Source organism: Perca flavescens, chromosome 11, assembly GCF_004354835.1.
Source record: "Perca flavescens isolate YP-PL-M2 chromosome 11, PFLA_1.0, whole genome shotgun sequence".
Lineage (NCBI taxonomy): Eukaryota > Metazoa > Chordata > Actinopteri > Perciformes > Percidae > Perca > Perca flavescens.
In genome coordinates this window covers 19,782,504-19,797,985 of record NC_041341.1, presented here as the reverse complement: position 1 = coordinate 19,797,985, position 15,482 = coordinate 19,782,504, and the positions used below count along the sequence as shown (strand labels likewise).

At 39.7% G+C, this 15,482-nt stretch overlaps 1 protein-coding gene across 3 annotated transcripts in view; it reads right to left on the bottom strand.

The window, feature by feature from the left end:
- zmp:0000001200 (dedicator of cytokinesis protein 9) overlaps positions 1–15,482 on the bottom strand; it is an 84,666-nt gene that overhangs the window by 40,779 nt on the left and 28,405 nt on the right. For 2 of the 3 annotated variants that reach the window (XM_028591978.1, XM_028591975.1), the window contains exon 2: positions 5,477–5,593. In XM_028591978.1, coding sequence (XP_028447779.1) covers positions 5,477–5,593 — 117 coding nt within the window. Of the gene's footprint in view, positions 1–5,476; positions 5,594–8,911; positions 9,203–15,482 lie in introns of those variants that run through there. The other variant, XM_028591977.1, reaches the window with a different exon arrangement.

The following is a 15,482-nucleotide window of genomic DNA, read 5'->3' as shown; positions in this document are numbered from 1 at the left end:
TGAAAGCACCAATTGTCAACCCTACAAGATCGTCGCAATATCGATGTTGAGGTATTTGATCAAAAATATTGTGATATTTGATTTTCTTATATGGACGAGCCCTAATACACAACAGTCATGTTTCCATCTAATTGTCAAGCGAAGTTTAAGCAAACTTTTAAAATGTCGCAAAAAAAGAAAATGCGAATTGGAAGCGTTTCCATCAACTGGTTTAGAGTGAATAAACCCATTGTTGTAGATTGTTAAATCAGAGAGTTTAGAAAGTTATTTGGCTACAAGTTGGCCACCTGTGCAGAAAACAGGGTTGTGGCAGAGACATTTAGTGTCAGAGAGACAACCGTTCACCGCTGTGTATATGCGGTGTGCAGGGCCATAGGATTCAAGCTGTTGAACCAATTTGTCAATTTACCTGACGTGGCTGAGGCACAGGCAATAGCGCACCACAACTCTACTATGCACCTTGTGCCACAAGTGACCCATATCACAAATTTTCACTGTTTTCTGACATATTCTATAGACCAAATAATGCATCTACTAATCAAGAAAATAATCATCTTATCAGATTATTCGAAAATGATGAAAATAATCGCTAGTTGCAGACCTGTAACATTTTTCTTAGCTATGGTGCTTTATTTCATTGCTAATGCATCATTCCCAAATACTAGTAAGGGATAAACCCAGTTTTAAGTTTAAGTTTAAAAGGAAGTGACTGGTTTGACAACTGAAAAACAAAAAACTGTATTTTATAAAATGATTAACAATGCTGCAGTCATGTGTTTTTATTTTTTTATTTTATAACTTTTAGGCATTTTAGGCCTTTAATTGACAGGACATCTGAAGACATGAAAGGGGAAGATAGGGGGGAATGACATACAGCAAAGGGCAACAGGTCGGAGTTGAACCCTGGCCCGCTGCGCTGAGGAGTAAAGCTCTATATATGGCGCCCACTCTACCAACTGAGCTATCTGGGCGCCCCAGTCATGTGTTTTTCTTAACATCAGAAATGACACTTAGGCTAAAATGATTTCTCTGTTGCCTCACTATTCCTCAGAATGACCTTGCTCTGGTTGTGTCAACTACGACAAATTCTACACAAAGCTCATATTTGTAAACCTAAAGTCTCCCCTTCCTCTCTGCTAGCCAGGTTTCCTGCAGGAGAGATGATAATCTTTACAATCCAAGCAGCTGAAATAAACAGGCATGGAGGTAAGAGGGAGCCAGGAAGTGGGCAACAGGAAGCATTTAATTGGACTACAAGTCGCTGAGGAGAACCATGTGATTCTCTGGTAAAGAATGCCCTAATCGCGTGGGATATAGCGTAACCTAAACCAAGTGTGTCTCTATGACATGACCACCTCAGCACTGCTCCCATATTTCGTAAATTCAAACTGATATTAGAGGAAGGCCGTTGATATTCTGTTTTTTTCTTATTGTCAACAAATCCCATAAAAAAACTAAAACCAACAAGTAATTTATAATTTGCAATAAATGCTAACATTTATTGGAAATTTAAGCATGCTAACATTTGCTAATAATCACTAAGTACAGCTGGAATGTCATTAGTTTTGCAAGTATTAAGTCATAAACCATTTTTTTATATTTACCTCATGGTGGCATTAGAGGAAAAGTATGGGGCTCACCAAAGTCAGTATGATTCATAATCTGGGGACCATGAATGTCTGTACAAAATGTTATTCCAATTAATCCAATAGTTGTTGAGATATTTCAGTGTAGACCAATGTGGCTAATAAAAGTGAAACTATATATTTTGTGACACACTTTTGTACATCCTTACTAGGAACAAATGCATTTTGGGAATAAGTGCCACGGACGGGAAGTTGGCAAGTGTTGAAAGCCAAAGTAACACAATGGTTTTAGTGTTGGGATTTGTGGAAAATAACAAAAATATAGAACATTGCCAGCCTTATCCTTTAGAGACATGGAAACTGTAAAGTGGCTGAAGTAAAGGAAAAAATAATAATAATCTGAACTGTGGGTTTAATGGCTTAATGGATGGGCCTAGACCTAAGTGAAGGAAGGGCCCCCTCCTTGCAGAGAGAGCACTGAGACCTGCACATAACTGGCTTGTGCCAACTGCTGCCAGATCAAACCCAGATGGGGATGATATAAACACTGGCTCACAAAAGACCAGTACCAACTCATGACTTTTGATGTGCCAGTTAGGATAAGATAAGGTAGAGACCTTATAGTTGTTTTTATTCACGAGGAACAGCCAAAACAGGCTTTATACAAAAATAACAATACAGACAGAAGATCTCTTTCTGCCTGTTTGGCCTTGATTCATCACCAACACTGTATACTTATTGAGGTTTTTGTATGAGTACACAATGGCTGTACAACTTTCACTAAACGCTCCAAACATTGAAAAGGCTTTGACACAGAAGCTGATTAAAACCTTGCTTGAGTCTGGGGAGTTTGAAACAGATGTTAGGTTCAATCACTGCGCCTTTTTTTTTTTTTTTTTTTCTCAGTCAGAATCACCTGTCAGCCCCTGACAACGTACTGTTTGTGTATAAAGCCGGTATGTTATGTTCACAGCAGCAGGCAGGCTGAAGGAGCATGATACAATAGGAGACAAAGTCAAGACTGTGCCGCTGTCACTGAGCACCCAGCTGCCAGGCTTTTGTAAACTGTACTGTAACAACCAATGGCTTTATAAAGGGCCAAACCAAATTTAGAAACGCTGTCTTTTCACTTGTATTCTATTCCACACACAGCCATTTTATACAGTACAGTAACTGCAACAATTATTTGCTCTAAATACACCTAAGTCCCCATTATACATTTAACCAGCAACATAGGTTTGGTGATCTGGGTCCGATACTGGTTTTAAGGTAAGACTTTGTTGATCCCCACAGGGGAAATGCAGGTGTTGCAGCAGCACAAATATATACAGCTAGAATAAGAATAGAAGTAAAATATATGACCTATACCAGAGCAAAGTTAAAGTTACGAGGTAAAGTGAATAGTGTGGTTAGTAGCAGTGAGTGGGGCTGGGTATCGTTTGGATTTTTACGATTCGGATTCTTGAAAAACTGAAAAATAACATCAAAGATGTAATATGTTTACTAGCGATCACGTGCAGTGAATGGTTAATATGCTTTTATGTCCGTTTTGGTGAGCCCGAGGGAAAAAATTACATTTTAAAAGTAGCTTACATTTACGGTAACTAGCTAACGGTAGACTACAGAGAAAGTGTGATATATTTTACATCCGTTTCGGAGCGACAGAGGAAAATATTTCAGTCGACACATTAAGTGGAACAGAATAAGGAACCGAAATTTGCGTTCTAATCCGGTCCGATTCCTACCAGTTGCGTAGGAACCGGTTAGTGGTTTTGGTACCCAACCCTAGCAGTGAGTCAGGAAGTCTAGTATATATTTAAATAGCGTACACCAGAATAATATGTTTTTAAGTTATTAGTCTTAGTCTTGTCTGTATTAACAAGCAACATAATAGAAATATAATATAGTATATAATGTAGTAAGATAGTATTACAAGTAACACAATATAGTATGATATAATACAGTATATTATATACTATATATGTGTATACTATGTAGCATAAGGTGCAATGTAATAGTAATGATACCGGTAATAATATTGTATAACATAATATAGTTCAGTACAGCAGTATAGTATAGAATATCAAATGTAATATGGTATAGTGTATAGTATAGTAAAGTAGTAAAGAATGGTATAATAATAAAGTAGCCGTTCAGACATCATTCAAACGTCACTTTTATAGCAAAAGTTTTAGGGGTGTGCAAAAAAATCGATTCAGATTCGTATCGCAATTCAAGCTCTACCAATTCCAAAAATCGATTAATATTTTTTAATAATAAAAAAGATTTAATTAATTAATTTATTGTAATTGTATGTCTACTGCATTTCTTTTTTTCAAAGTTAGCAACTAAGAAAATAACATTATCATACAATGAGTTGCTGTTTGGTAGCTGACTCAACGACATCCTCAGAATTTCTGAGCACAGTATGATGGTGGTATTGGTGTTAAAAAAAAGACATATTTTCTTTTTGACTTTCTTAAAAGAAACCCTTTTATGTGAAAATGTTGCAACATTTTGTTCACACTATCTAGGGATTTTGCTCCCACTAGAGCTTTTGTGGAATATTTTCGAGTGTCCTCAGTGTCTTACACGGAAAAACAATATACTGTACAACTCCTCCATCCATGTGACTATGACATGAAGAATTGCCCCAGATTTATAAGTTAAGGTATAAGTGGGAAAAGGAATGTGCATCAATTACCATTTTACACTTACATAATACAATAAATAGTAGCTCTATACAACATATGTTACTGTATATGAATTGTCAAAACATCACTCTTATTTGTACCGTCTTATGTGGCCATTCACCTATAACAATAAAAGAGTATTGCATTTCCACTGGACTAGACGTTAGGGTCAGATTTGAGGATATACTGCACGTCTTATTGCTGCTGTTGGTAAGAACATCTTTTAATCAAGTATCATTTCCTGAAGTACCAGCACTGGGCCAGATTTCCATTTGAGATTTTCCGACTTCATTGTGGAAAGTGTGAGGGAGCGTACATCCTGTACAATGTGGCTGGAGATAACACTTGCTCTGTCACAACATTGACAGAATGAGCCAATTAAACAGATTGCCCCTGACCCATGTCTCTCTGTACAGCATGGAAGGATGTAAACATAAAATGGCCTCTGTGAACGACCCCACCCTGTACTCACAGCCCTGGCCATGCCTGGGCCAAAGGAAAAGATTGCTAAAGCAAAACAAATACAACAATGAAAACACGCAAGGGGGTGGATAAATAATGATGTTGGACAAATAACAATAAATGGTGTGACCTTGTATGGTTATGGAGCACTTTCTCAAAAAAAAAAATAAACACCCAAAAAACTAATGAATCACAGTATAACCAATTAGTAGGGTTGGGCATCGAGAACTGTTTTAAAAATTACGATTCCATCGGAATCGTTTCTTTATTGGAATCGTTTGGAATCGTTTTGGAGGATTTGGTTTCAAATCTGATCATAGGTTCGAAATTTAACATGCGCAAGTTTTGGTTTCCGTAGCAGCCAGGCGCTTGTTGTGTTGCAGCACAGTAAGCGGAGCTCTAGTCTGGCTTTATTTTGCGTTGTAAAAGCTGTAAAACTGCAACCCACCTTTGAATCAAAATAAAACTTTCCTCTTATTTGTGAAATAAGCATGTGACCCGTTTCAACTCCACCCTCAAAGAATCAGAATCGAGAATCGATAAGAAGCGGAATTACAAGGAAGAATCGGGATTGGAATCAGAATCATTAAAATCCAAACGATGCCCAACCCTAGCAATTAGGCAGTGACATATCTCAGTTTACCATTATTTAGTAGATATTTTTTCACCCAAAGTGCCTTACTTCCCACAGCAGTAGCATGTGTAGCCACAGTGGAAATCAAAGCCCTAACTCACCTCAAAGTCCTCCAGGGGGAACTGCAGCATGTCTCTGAGGACATCACTGAGGATTTGTGTCTTCCTCTGCACCAACACATTTTCATAGTCCAGCGGCTCGATCACCTTCGGCTTTACCTGAAGAACACAGACGAAGCACTCTGTTACTGGGACATCTGATGTAATTCCACAAATACTGGTAATCCTAATACTAAGGTAACATGCATGCAAAGACACAGGAGGTAATAGCCCTTGGATATGTGTTTTTGTTGTGGCTGTTGTTCTTGTTGTTGTTGCATTTGACACTTTTATTATAGTAGATACAGTGGAGAGATTACAGGAAATGAGGAAAAAGAAAGATGGCTAATGACATCCAACAAAAGATGTTACAAAGTTTATAGTTAGCAATGCTTTTGTAACTGACAGCACACTGTCAAGCACTACTGTATTAACAAAGTTTCCTCAGACCTTCATCAGGTAACATTCATTGAATAAGAATAAATTTAGTGTTCATATGTCACACATTTATTTCAAGGGAGATACTGATACCCTGCAAGCAGGGCTGACTTCACTACAATATAAACTAAGACTACATTTAGCTATTAATGATTATACTTTTAATTAGCGTAATAACGTGGAAAATGAAAACTACCTTCAATGAGAGCAAAAAAGACCTCAATTCAAGCAATGGCAGTAGGCCTACAATGGTGTTTTTGGTCAACATGATGCCTGAGCACAGCATAGTGTAGTGTATATACAGCAATACACTACACATGTGATAATAGTGCATACTAAGGAAGAATGTTATCTCTGTGCATGTTCAATTCTGTATACTGTTATAGTCAGATGATCTTTGTGACAAAGTACCTAAGAAACAGAAAAGCTGATATGATATTCTTTTCTCCAAACTTAAAGTTTTCAAGGCAAATCCAGCAAATGAAGCATATAACTGTGAACAGGACCAGAGATGGTGTTGTGCATAGACAGGCCATTAGTGTACATTGAATAGCCGTGCGGTTGCATAGGTTTTACCAACAGATGCTATCTGTTGGATGCACTGCTATACGTTTATTAAGCCTCCATCTCCCCAGAGAAAATGTATCCTCCTCAGCAGTGGGAAGGTCTTGATGAGCTTACCCTTGCATGAGAGCAAACATGCATGGCATGCATGTCAAGGGAACAATCACACTCCACTTCAAATATAGGCACGACATGAAACACAATTATCCTCCACATCTTAAAACAAACAAACCTCCATCATCCTCTTTTTCTTTTAGCATACTTGACAAGTCAGATTGCAAATCTTATGGTATGTTGTAGGCTGACTCTCAACAGCACATGTGGCTATGTAATCAAAAGGTGATTATGGATTTATGGTGTGTCATGTCAGTGTCTGCATAATGGTAAAGTATTGACCTACTCATCTCTAGTGGCAGAGGCTGGAGAGAGCATATGCACTGCAAAGATACAGTAGTCATTAGATGGAAAGTCAGCTGTCAACACTGTTGATGGGACAAAAGGATGAATCTTACAGCCAGGGAAACAGCAGAGTGCAAAATGAACAGTGACACATTGTCAGATTTCAGTGCTGAGCGACAGCTCAGCCCACATGTTGCCTCCACATCTGGGACTGATAATACTAGTATAATCTCAGAGGAAGAGTCATGGATATGGACCTGCTTAAATGCATGTTGCTAGCAACCTTGTTAATATCAGAGAGCAGCTCACACTGAGGACAGAGGGGGCAGGTCTTTGTATCGGTTTCAAGGACAAGGAGAGGATAGCAGACCAGAGATGGTGCCACCACGTCTGCCAGCTAAAGCAGGCTGTGACATTATCAGTCAACCGTTCATTCACAGCATAACATAACACAAACATAGTTACAATTAAATGCAGTCACACTTCAACAAAGTGTTTTTGTTCTCTCTACCATGAGAGATAAAACATGGAGAGATTGTTGCCCTACCTGTCTGAAGGCAGGACAGATAAGTCAGGAAGGAATTAAAGATGTTTGAGAGATACTGTAGGATGCGTGTGTGTCTGTGCGTCGCATGAACTGACCTCAAATGCCTAAAATATACAGAGACCAGACAGCCTCTACCAGCCAGTTAAAACCTTAAGAACTCCAGGTACACACAGACGCATTGTCATTATTCACCAGGTAAAAAAAACCACTGACAATTACCAGGCAATTAACAAGCATCTTTTGCACATGATAGGGACTTTAGGTTAGAAGAGAAAAGACTTAATAATGAACAGCCTTGGGACATTCAACAACATCATTCAAAAAGAAAGGGAGAGACTTTTGCATTTTGTTACACCACTAAAAAAACATGTACCGTCCAATACCTGCTGAAGCTGAAAATGCCTGCAATTAAAAGGGATTCTGATATTTAAAGTAGCTGCTAAAGGATTTGACCCCCCCCCCATAACATGGTGCCCTCTTCTCACCAGTGATTGATTCCTAACCATACACTGTTGCTGCTGACTGTTGTTTCACTCCAAACGCCTCTGTGCCCTTCAGCAGTGCTTTGTCAGTGGCCAGTGAAGGTGGTAAACCACACAGTACATTCAGCACTGACTAAGGAAATGAACATACAGTAAGCAAAAGCTCTGTAACTCCCTCAACCCACAGTGCTGACCATAGTCAATGGATCTATTTCCAACTTTTATTGTATTATTGCTACATCAGTCCTCGAAAATGTTTTTTTCAAAACACTTGAGTTTATGTCTTATAGACTGAAAATACTGAACTTCAAATTGTCTATTTCCTATATTTTTATTTTTAAAATACACCATAAACAATTTTAAATACCGCATGCAAATAAAAAAGACCAGAACAATGTAAGCTGCATGTTTAAAATCGGTATAATTAAGTCAACAAACATCCCTGGAAAGCCCATAAAACAGAAACCTATAAGGCCATCTCTTCCACTCCCTCTCCACAGTAATCTAGCAGCTGTTTAGCTAAAGCACCCACTCCTCCCATCACTGCACCCTCTCACAGCAATGAACAATGGTGCTGTGTAGTGCCTCTCTACTAACTGATACATTCAATCTTTTTGCTACAAACTACTTCACATGGCTATGTAGAGATCCAACCACAGGACATTATCACTGTCGTCAGGGTTGACTTTTGAGCCAAATAAAATGTTTTACAAGCCAAGGCCATCTTAAAGAATGAACTTGAAGAAACTGTGTGATGCTTCCTTCTAGGTTGTTAAGTGCTGTTAAAGTTCAACATTCCTCTATGATAGTGCTAACCTGGCACATTTTGAATAGGAGTTGGCAACGTTGTGTATAAAATGATGACAGAAGTTAAGCAGCACAGAATCTCACATGACCCCTGCTTCAGGACTTTATGACTGTGTTAAACCTTTGGAGCACTGCATACTGTAAGATGTACTCTGACAAGAGATTTTTTAATATAAATCAAAAAGTCCTTGAATGACTTACCACCACCTGCGGCACCGGGTCTACCTCAGCCTCAGCTGCAGCCAAGCTCTTGTACTGCTGTGGACTTTCAATGACCAACTCCTTCTTTGGACCTTTACTAGCCTTTCCTTGCATTGTCGACGGCTGTGGTAAGATATCTCCAAGCTAGATCCAAAGAGAGGAGGACAGCTAGCATATCCGGTGGAGAAAAATCCTAGTGCTGGAAAAAGTTTGTGAAGTTTTGTGTTTCTCTTCACAGACTCATGCTCACACCCCTTCTTCTCAGACTGCTCTGTCTGTCTGAGAAGCAGTGGACTCACACACAGGCGGAGGAGATAGCCCCTCCTACACTCAGCTGTGGTGCCTGGGGGAGTCACACACACACACACACACACACACACACACACACACACACACACACACACACACACACACACACACACACACACACACACACACACAGAAGATATCTGACCCCAGACTATCCACCTGCACATTGACACAGGGTTGACAAAGGCAAACAAAAGATACACATTCCTCAAGTATTACAGTCTGGTCAGGGACTGTCCACGCCTTGTGTGGGACAGCTGAAATAAGAGCTGGCTCCGGAGCTGGTTTCATTAAGAGGAACAAGCTTGGGGAGAATGAGACAAAAATGGGCCACTTCGTGTCGCAATATTCAAAAGAAACCACTCAAGGATCTTGCACATTACATACGAGGGCACCAACTAACGAATCAGTTGCAGTGATTTAGGAGTGATTTTCCATGTAAACATCACAGATAAGCTGCCAGACTGAGCTCATCAGATTGTAGCAGGCGCTTCAGAAATAGCATGGACAAATCTTGACCCACATGTACTGCTGAAGACCAAAGAGCAGATAATTCAAATCAATCTGAATCAGCACTGCAGTACATCAAATTAGTCACCATAAACTGTGACAGTCAAACATTACTCATTTAAGTTTTTATTTTAGGCTCTGGTTCCGGTGCATGACTGCAGCTGAGATAGTAACGGTTAGTAATCACAGAGTTGAGATCAGACCCAGCTTCTGTCTCGCTGCTTGTTGATGCAACTGCTTGAGGGGCATTCCAACACGACGCAGCCTCAGTCAACCAAGGAGTGGACTCAATCTACAGATTCCTCAGAGGGCCACAACAGGGGAGGATGTTATCTTTTCACGCCTGCAACTAAACTTAAGGTGAGAAGGGGTGGGCCAGGTCAGCTGCTACCCTCCCACAGTCACATGCCACTGGGCCCCACACAGGGATCAGTATTATGGTCAAAATCAGTATCATGATATTAATAACAATATTTTTTATCATATCAACAACAATTCATACAAAATAAAGACAAGGAACTGGAAAATCATTTTTTTGCAGCCAGTCCAACATATACACAAGACCCAAGCCAGCCTTCCATGCTCAATTTAAAACCTGAAATTAACAAATAGAACAAATAGATCTGCATACCAAATAGCTCCCGTTAGAAGGATTTTAATGTCATGGCGTTTCGAGCCAAGGCTATTTCACGACCCCCCATCTCTTCCCAAACTCCACTTACCACAGTTGACTAACTAACTCAGAATAGGCTACATGAAATCTTAAAATACTTAGCTTTTCAATTTAGATTTTTGGCCAACTACACACTTGAAAAAATAGTTCAGTCAGAACTCCCCATTGCTATAATGTCAGATTGCACATTTGCTGGTATTTTGCAAATTTAGTGGGTTGATTGAAGGCAGGTGTGTCTAGGTGTGCCTCCACTCTGTGGTCTACTTATGTCACATTTCTCTGTGTGTAAGTATTGTATACATGTGAAATGTAGGTGAATATCAGAATAATCATAATAAGGGCACTCATTCGGTTTCTTTGTGTTTAGGTGAGAGTCTGCAGTCTAAAGGCAGAGTTAGGCTTCCTGATGGCTGACATGTGTTGCCAGCCTAGTCTATGGTGGTGGCTTAGCGAGGACTGCCATTGGGTGACGTGTAAAGTTGTCAATTGACTAGTTTATATCAACGATGTTTCATTAACAGGATTATTCCGGTTCCGCCGGAAGTTCCACCGCATGTCCCACCGCATGTCCCTCACCTTCCGCTTTCTTTGTGTTGGCATTCTAATCTCCGGTCCATTTATGAGGACTACAGTTAACTGCTCCTCAGATCTCTGCGGGTAAATACAGACAGCTAGCTAGACTATCTGTCGAATCAGAGTTTTCTCTTGCACGACTAAAACAACTTTTGAACGTACACGTTTCACCAAAACAAGTTACTTCCCGAGGTTATTTTGCAGAGGCACCATTGCTCCGTCTGGGGCTTAGCATTAGCATGATTGGTTTAAAGAAATGCCAATAAATCACAGCACCTTTTTCTCCCATCCCGGAATGTTGTGTGGACTAGCCAGACTTTTCTCTGCAGTGCTGTGGAGATAGGTCTGGCAATGTGAGACTATCAATTGACTTAGCCCTTGACTGGTTTCCCCTCCCTTCCTGCTAGTACTGACACGGTTTCCTTTCTTTTAAAAGGTCACATGGCATGAAGATTTCCCTTTATGAGGTTTTTTAACATTAATATGAGTTCCCCCAGCCTGCTTATGGTCCCCCAGTGACTAGAAATGGTGATAGGTGTAAACCGAGCCCTGGGTATCTTGCTCTGCCTTTGAGAAAATGAAAGCTCAGATGGGCCGATCTGGAACCCATTTGGTCTTGACCAACTGCCACTTTGCTCGTTTGAAAGCCATGATGTTTCTCTCTCATGAGTGGGCCAAATTCTCTGGGCGGGCAAAGCAGAGAAAGGGAGGTAACCTTGCTCCTTATGACCTCATAAGGAGCAAGGTTACCTCCCCACCCTCCACCTTGCCTCCCCCTCTCTTCTCCCCAATAGCTACAGACACAGAAATGGCACATCCTAAGGAAAGCTCATTGTGGGACTGGCTCTAGTGGCTGTAATTCTGCACCAAGGCTGAAACGAGACTTCAGATACAGTATTAGGGGACCACTAAGGTCTATATAAAAGCATCCAAAGAGTACCATGTCATGGGACCTTTAAAATAGTTTGAGTAATTCCACAAGCCCCAGAATGTCTTAATTCATGTTACCCTAATGCTAATCTCCCACTGCCAGACCTATCTCCAAGCCCTCACCCCAAACACTGAAGGCATCTCTAGGGTACACAGTATTAGAAGGGAAAACAGACATTGATACAAGATCAGGTGACTCCTGTCTGGCACGTCACAATGCACATTCTGATGACAGCATAATAAAGGTTGACTATGATGTGAACTTCCCCTTTGGCATAGATCCAGATCAGCATACCTTGATCTATGCAGGAACTGTGTGCGTGTTTAAGGGATTTAAGCCAATCCTCCGCATCAGGTAGAAGCATGCTCCATGGAGTGAGTTACACATCAGTGTCATCCTGAGGGCATACTGTTTCAGCTCACTTCGAGGGGGTTTAAGAGCAGCAAAGTGAGTCATCATACACTTCCTGTCTCAGATACCTGTGTGCTTTTTAGTCACTTTGCTACTATACTGTAAACAACACTGTTGAAATAAAATGCTTAACAAGTTAAACTTGCAATTTTATGCTGGTGCTTTCCAGAAAACTACATTAGGCAAGATAATGAAACATAGTGTACATCATGATTATATTTGTTATTTAAACTTTTCTTCAAAACTATATTTAATTAGATGTTAAGCCAGAATTCCAGTTTGGATGCTCACAGCAGTACAGCGTACTTCTCCTCCTCCTCAAACCACAATCCTTGGGTCAATTTTATCAGACCTCTTTGTAAAACACATGCTTGTTTACTGTATCACACTCTCTGAATCATGCTATGTTTAAACATAAATTGAATCCACAAATTTCCTTTAATGTCCTTAATTATGCATGGAGTAATGCTAAATTACAAGTAATGTTTGACTTCGAGTTTGTGCAAAGGCAGGCTTCTTCTCCCAGACATCTGCAGTACTAAGAGATAACTAGCTTCAGAGAGTAGGGCTGCTTGATTATGGGAAAAAATATAATCACGATTATTTCGGTCAATATTGAAATCACGATAATTTAACACGATTACTTGTTGACTTCTGGAAAGATGTTGCAATTATTGAACTTAAAAAACAGTGGAAAAAGTTAAATAAATCAACAGTAAAAAAAACACATACAACTGTCAACTTTGCCTTAATACTTTTCCTATTGAAACACAATAATTTTTTTCATTCCGAGCACAAGAGAAAATAAGTTTACATGCAAAACGTAATGAGCTAAATAATTATTTTTCTTGATTATTCTGTTTTTGTGATCATTGGGAGCTGAAATTTAATCGTGATTATAATTTTGGCTTCCAATGATTAATTGCACAGCCCTATCAGAGAGACTTCCTTTCTACAATGCAGCCCTGGTACATGATTCCCAAGTGACTAACAACTTTGGTGTGGCATAGTGCTTAAATAAAATTCAGACCTTGCAATGTTATGCAGATTTATCCATGGAAACCAATACAAATGTATTTCTATGGGGCAAGTTGGCATTGGGGTCTGAGCAGGAAGGCCCACTGAGCCCTTTTAGTGGCAGAACAAAAAAGTGTTCCAATGGCTGGAAGCAGACCGACAGGATGTTTGAGACTGTCCTTACCATAAGTCTTTTGTTCAAGCAGCAATTACGACCCATTTTTACGTTTATTATTATTATTATTATTATTATTATTATTATTATTATTATTATTATATTCAGATATGGCTCTAATTATATTATAGTGGCAGCGCCCACTAGTGGCCGTAGTAATCATAAAGGAAGCTAAGCAGGAAGTCCAGTGACAAAGTATAAGAGTGCCAGGGTTGGTGGTGGATGGGTCGAACAAACACAGAACTTTTACATAACAACTGGATACAGCGTTTATGGCCGTGCCCCGTTCATTCCTATGAGAGTTGCTCAGTGGCGCATGAAGCCATCATGGAGACAAAAAATACATGGGTAATTGTCACTACTTCCGCATTGTGTGGCCCATAGAGCAGACGCACTAGAGACCTTTGCTGGCCAAGCCGGCTACCTTCAGTTTAACGCTCCACTAACTTAAATGGGGATTAAATGATTTAATCGTGCGTCTTTTTTAGACTTTCCAAATGTTATTGGACTCAATGGATCCATTTCTGATATTGATACGAGTCATTTCACGGGGATTGTGATGCTAAAATCAATCGACTGATTTACAGACTTTCGCCATGTAAGTGAATGGGAAAACGTCTTTCTGTGCTAGAGGGAGTTAAACCCTGATGCAAAGCTGACCTAGACTTGTTTTATAAAGGCATCTGTCAAAACTGTTTAAGTATACTGCTGTATCCAGTACATTATAGTACTTTAGTGCCAACAGTTGTCCAGATTTGGGCGGTTGGTGATTTCTTGCTCTTTTTCCCTCTCATTTCAGTTTGTTTGTTGTTATAGCAATTTTTACACACATTTCTTCATATTTCAACATCTATCAATTTGTAAATCTGGACACTAGCGCTATGACTGGGCTTCTTGCTTACATAACACAGGCTTGATGAAATCACCAGGCCTTCCCAGCATGAGCCACAGCAAAACAGGGTGTAACTTGGAATGTAACAAAAACATGGCCCACCCTTCGTCATCCCGCTACAACAGCATTTTCAATCCATCCCCCAGAGAGTACTGAACTGTAAGCTAAGAATGAGATTTTAACATGTAGGTAATAATGACACCATACCGTGTCTACACCCTCTCCTAATAATGTTACCGTAGTAGGACGTGGGATACAATGGCATCAAAAATAACAGGATGTAATCATGAGGCAAAGACAGTCGTCTCATACAAAAGTCTTGAGTAACTGTACTGAGCAGTGCACACAGTAATGCAATCTACAGTTTATGTATCATTGCCAAAACACTAAAGGCTAATACAGGTTGAGAGACAAGAATTTAGAATTTTTTATTGATTAGTGAAATGAATAAATGTAATATGTATAATGCTGTGTGGGGAAAAATCTAACTGCTGTTGCCAAACTGTCTTTTAAGTACATGAGCCTGAGTGCTGGAGATAAGATGGTCCAGTGTATCAGTCAGCGAGAGCAACACACACACACACACACACACACACACACACACACACACACACACACACACACACACACACACACACACACACACACACACACACACACACACACACACACACACACACACACACACACACACATCAATGCTGTGATGTCTGCAGCCCTCCTCAGAGCAATGTCAGGGTGGCTCAAACATCTTGAAAGTGGGAATAAATCAAAAACAACCCGAAGCCGAGCAAAGTGTGCCATTGATTTACAGTAAATACATTGTGTAGAATGTAGAAATGCAGAAACAAAATGTAAATTTGACATTTATTTATTTCCAGATTAAATTACAACATTTATTTATTTATTTCGGTTTATAATTTCTTCATTGATGTATCTATTTCAACAAATTTGTTTTATTAATAAGTAATTTTTTGACCTCCATATTAGAAAAGGCTCACTGGTAATAACCAAGATTTAACAATGTTATATGAAACACATGCTTAAACCAAGAGCATTGCAACTTAAGTCAAGGAGGAA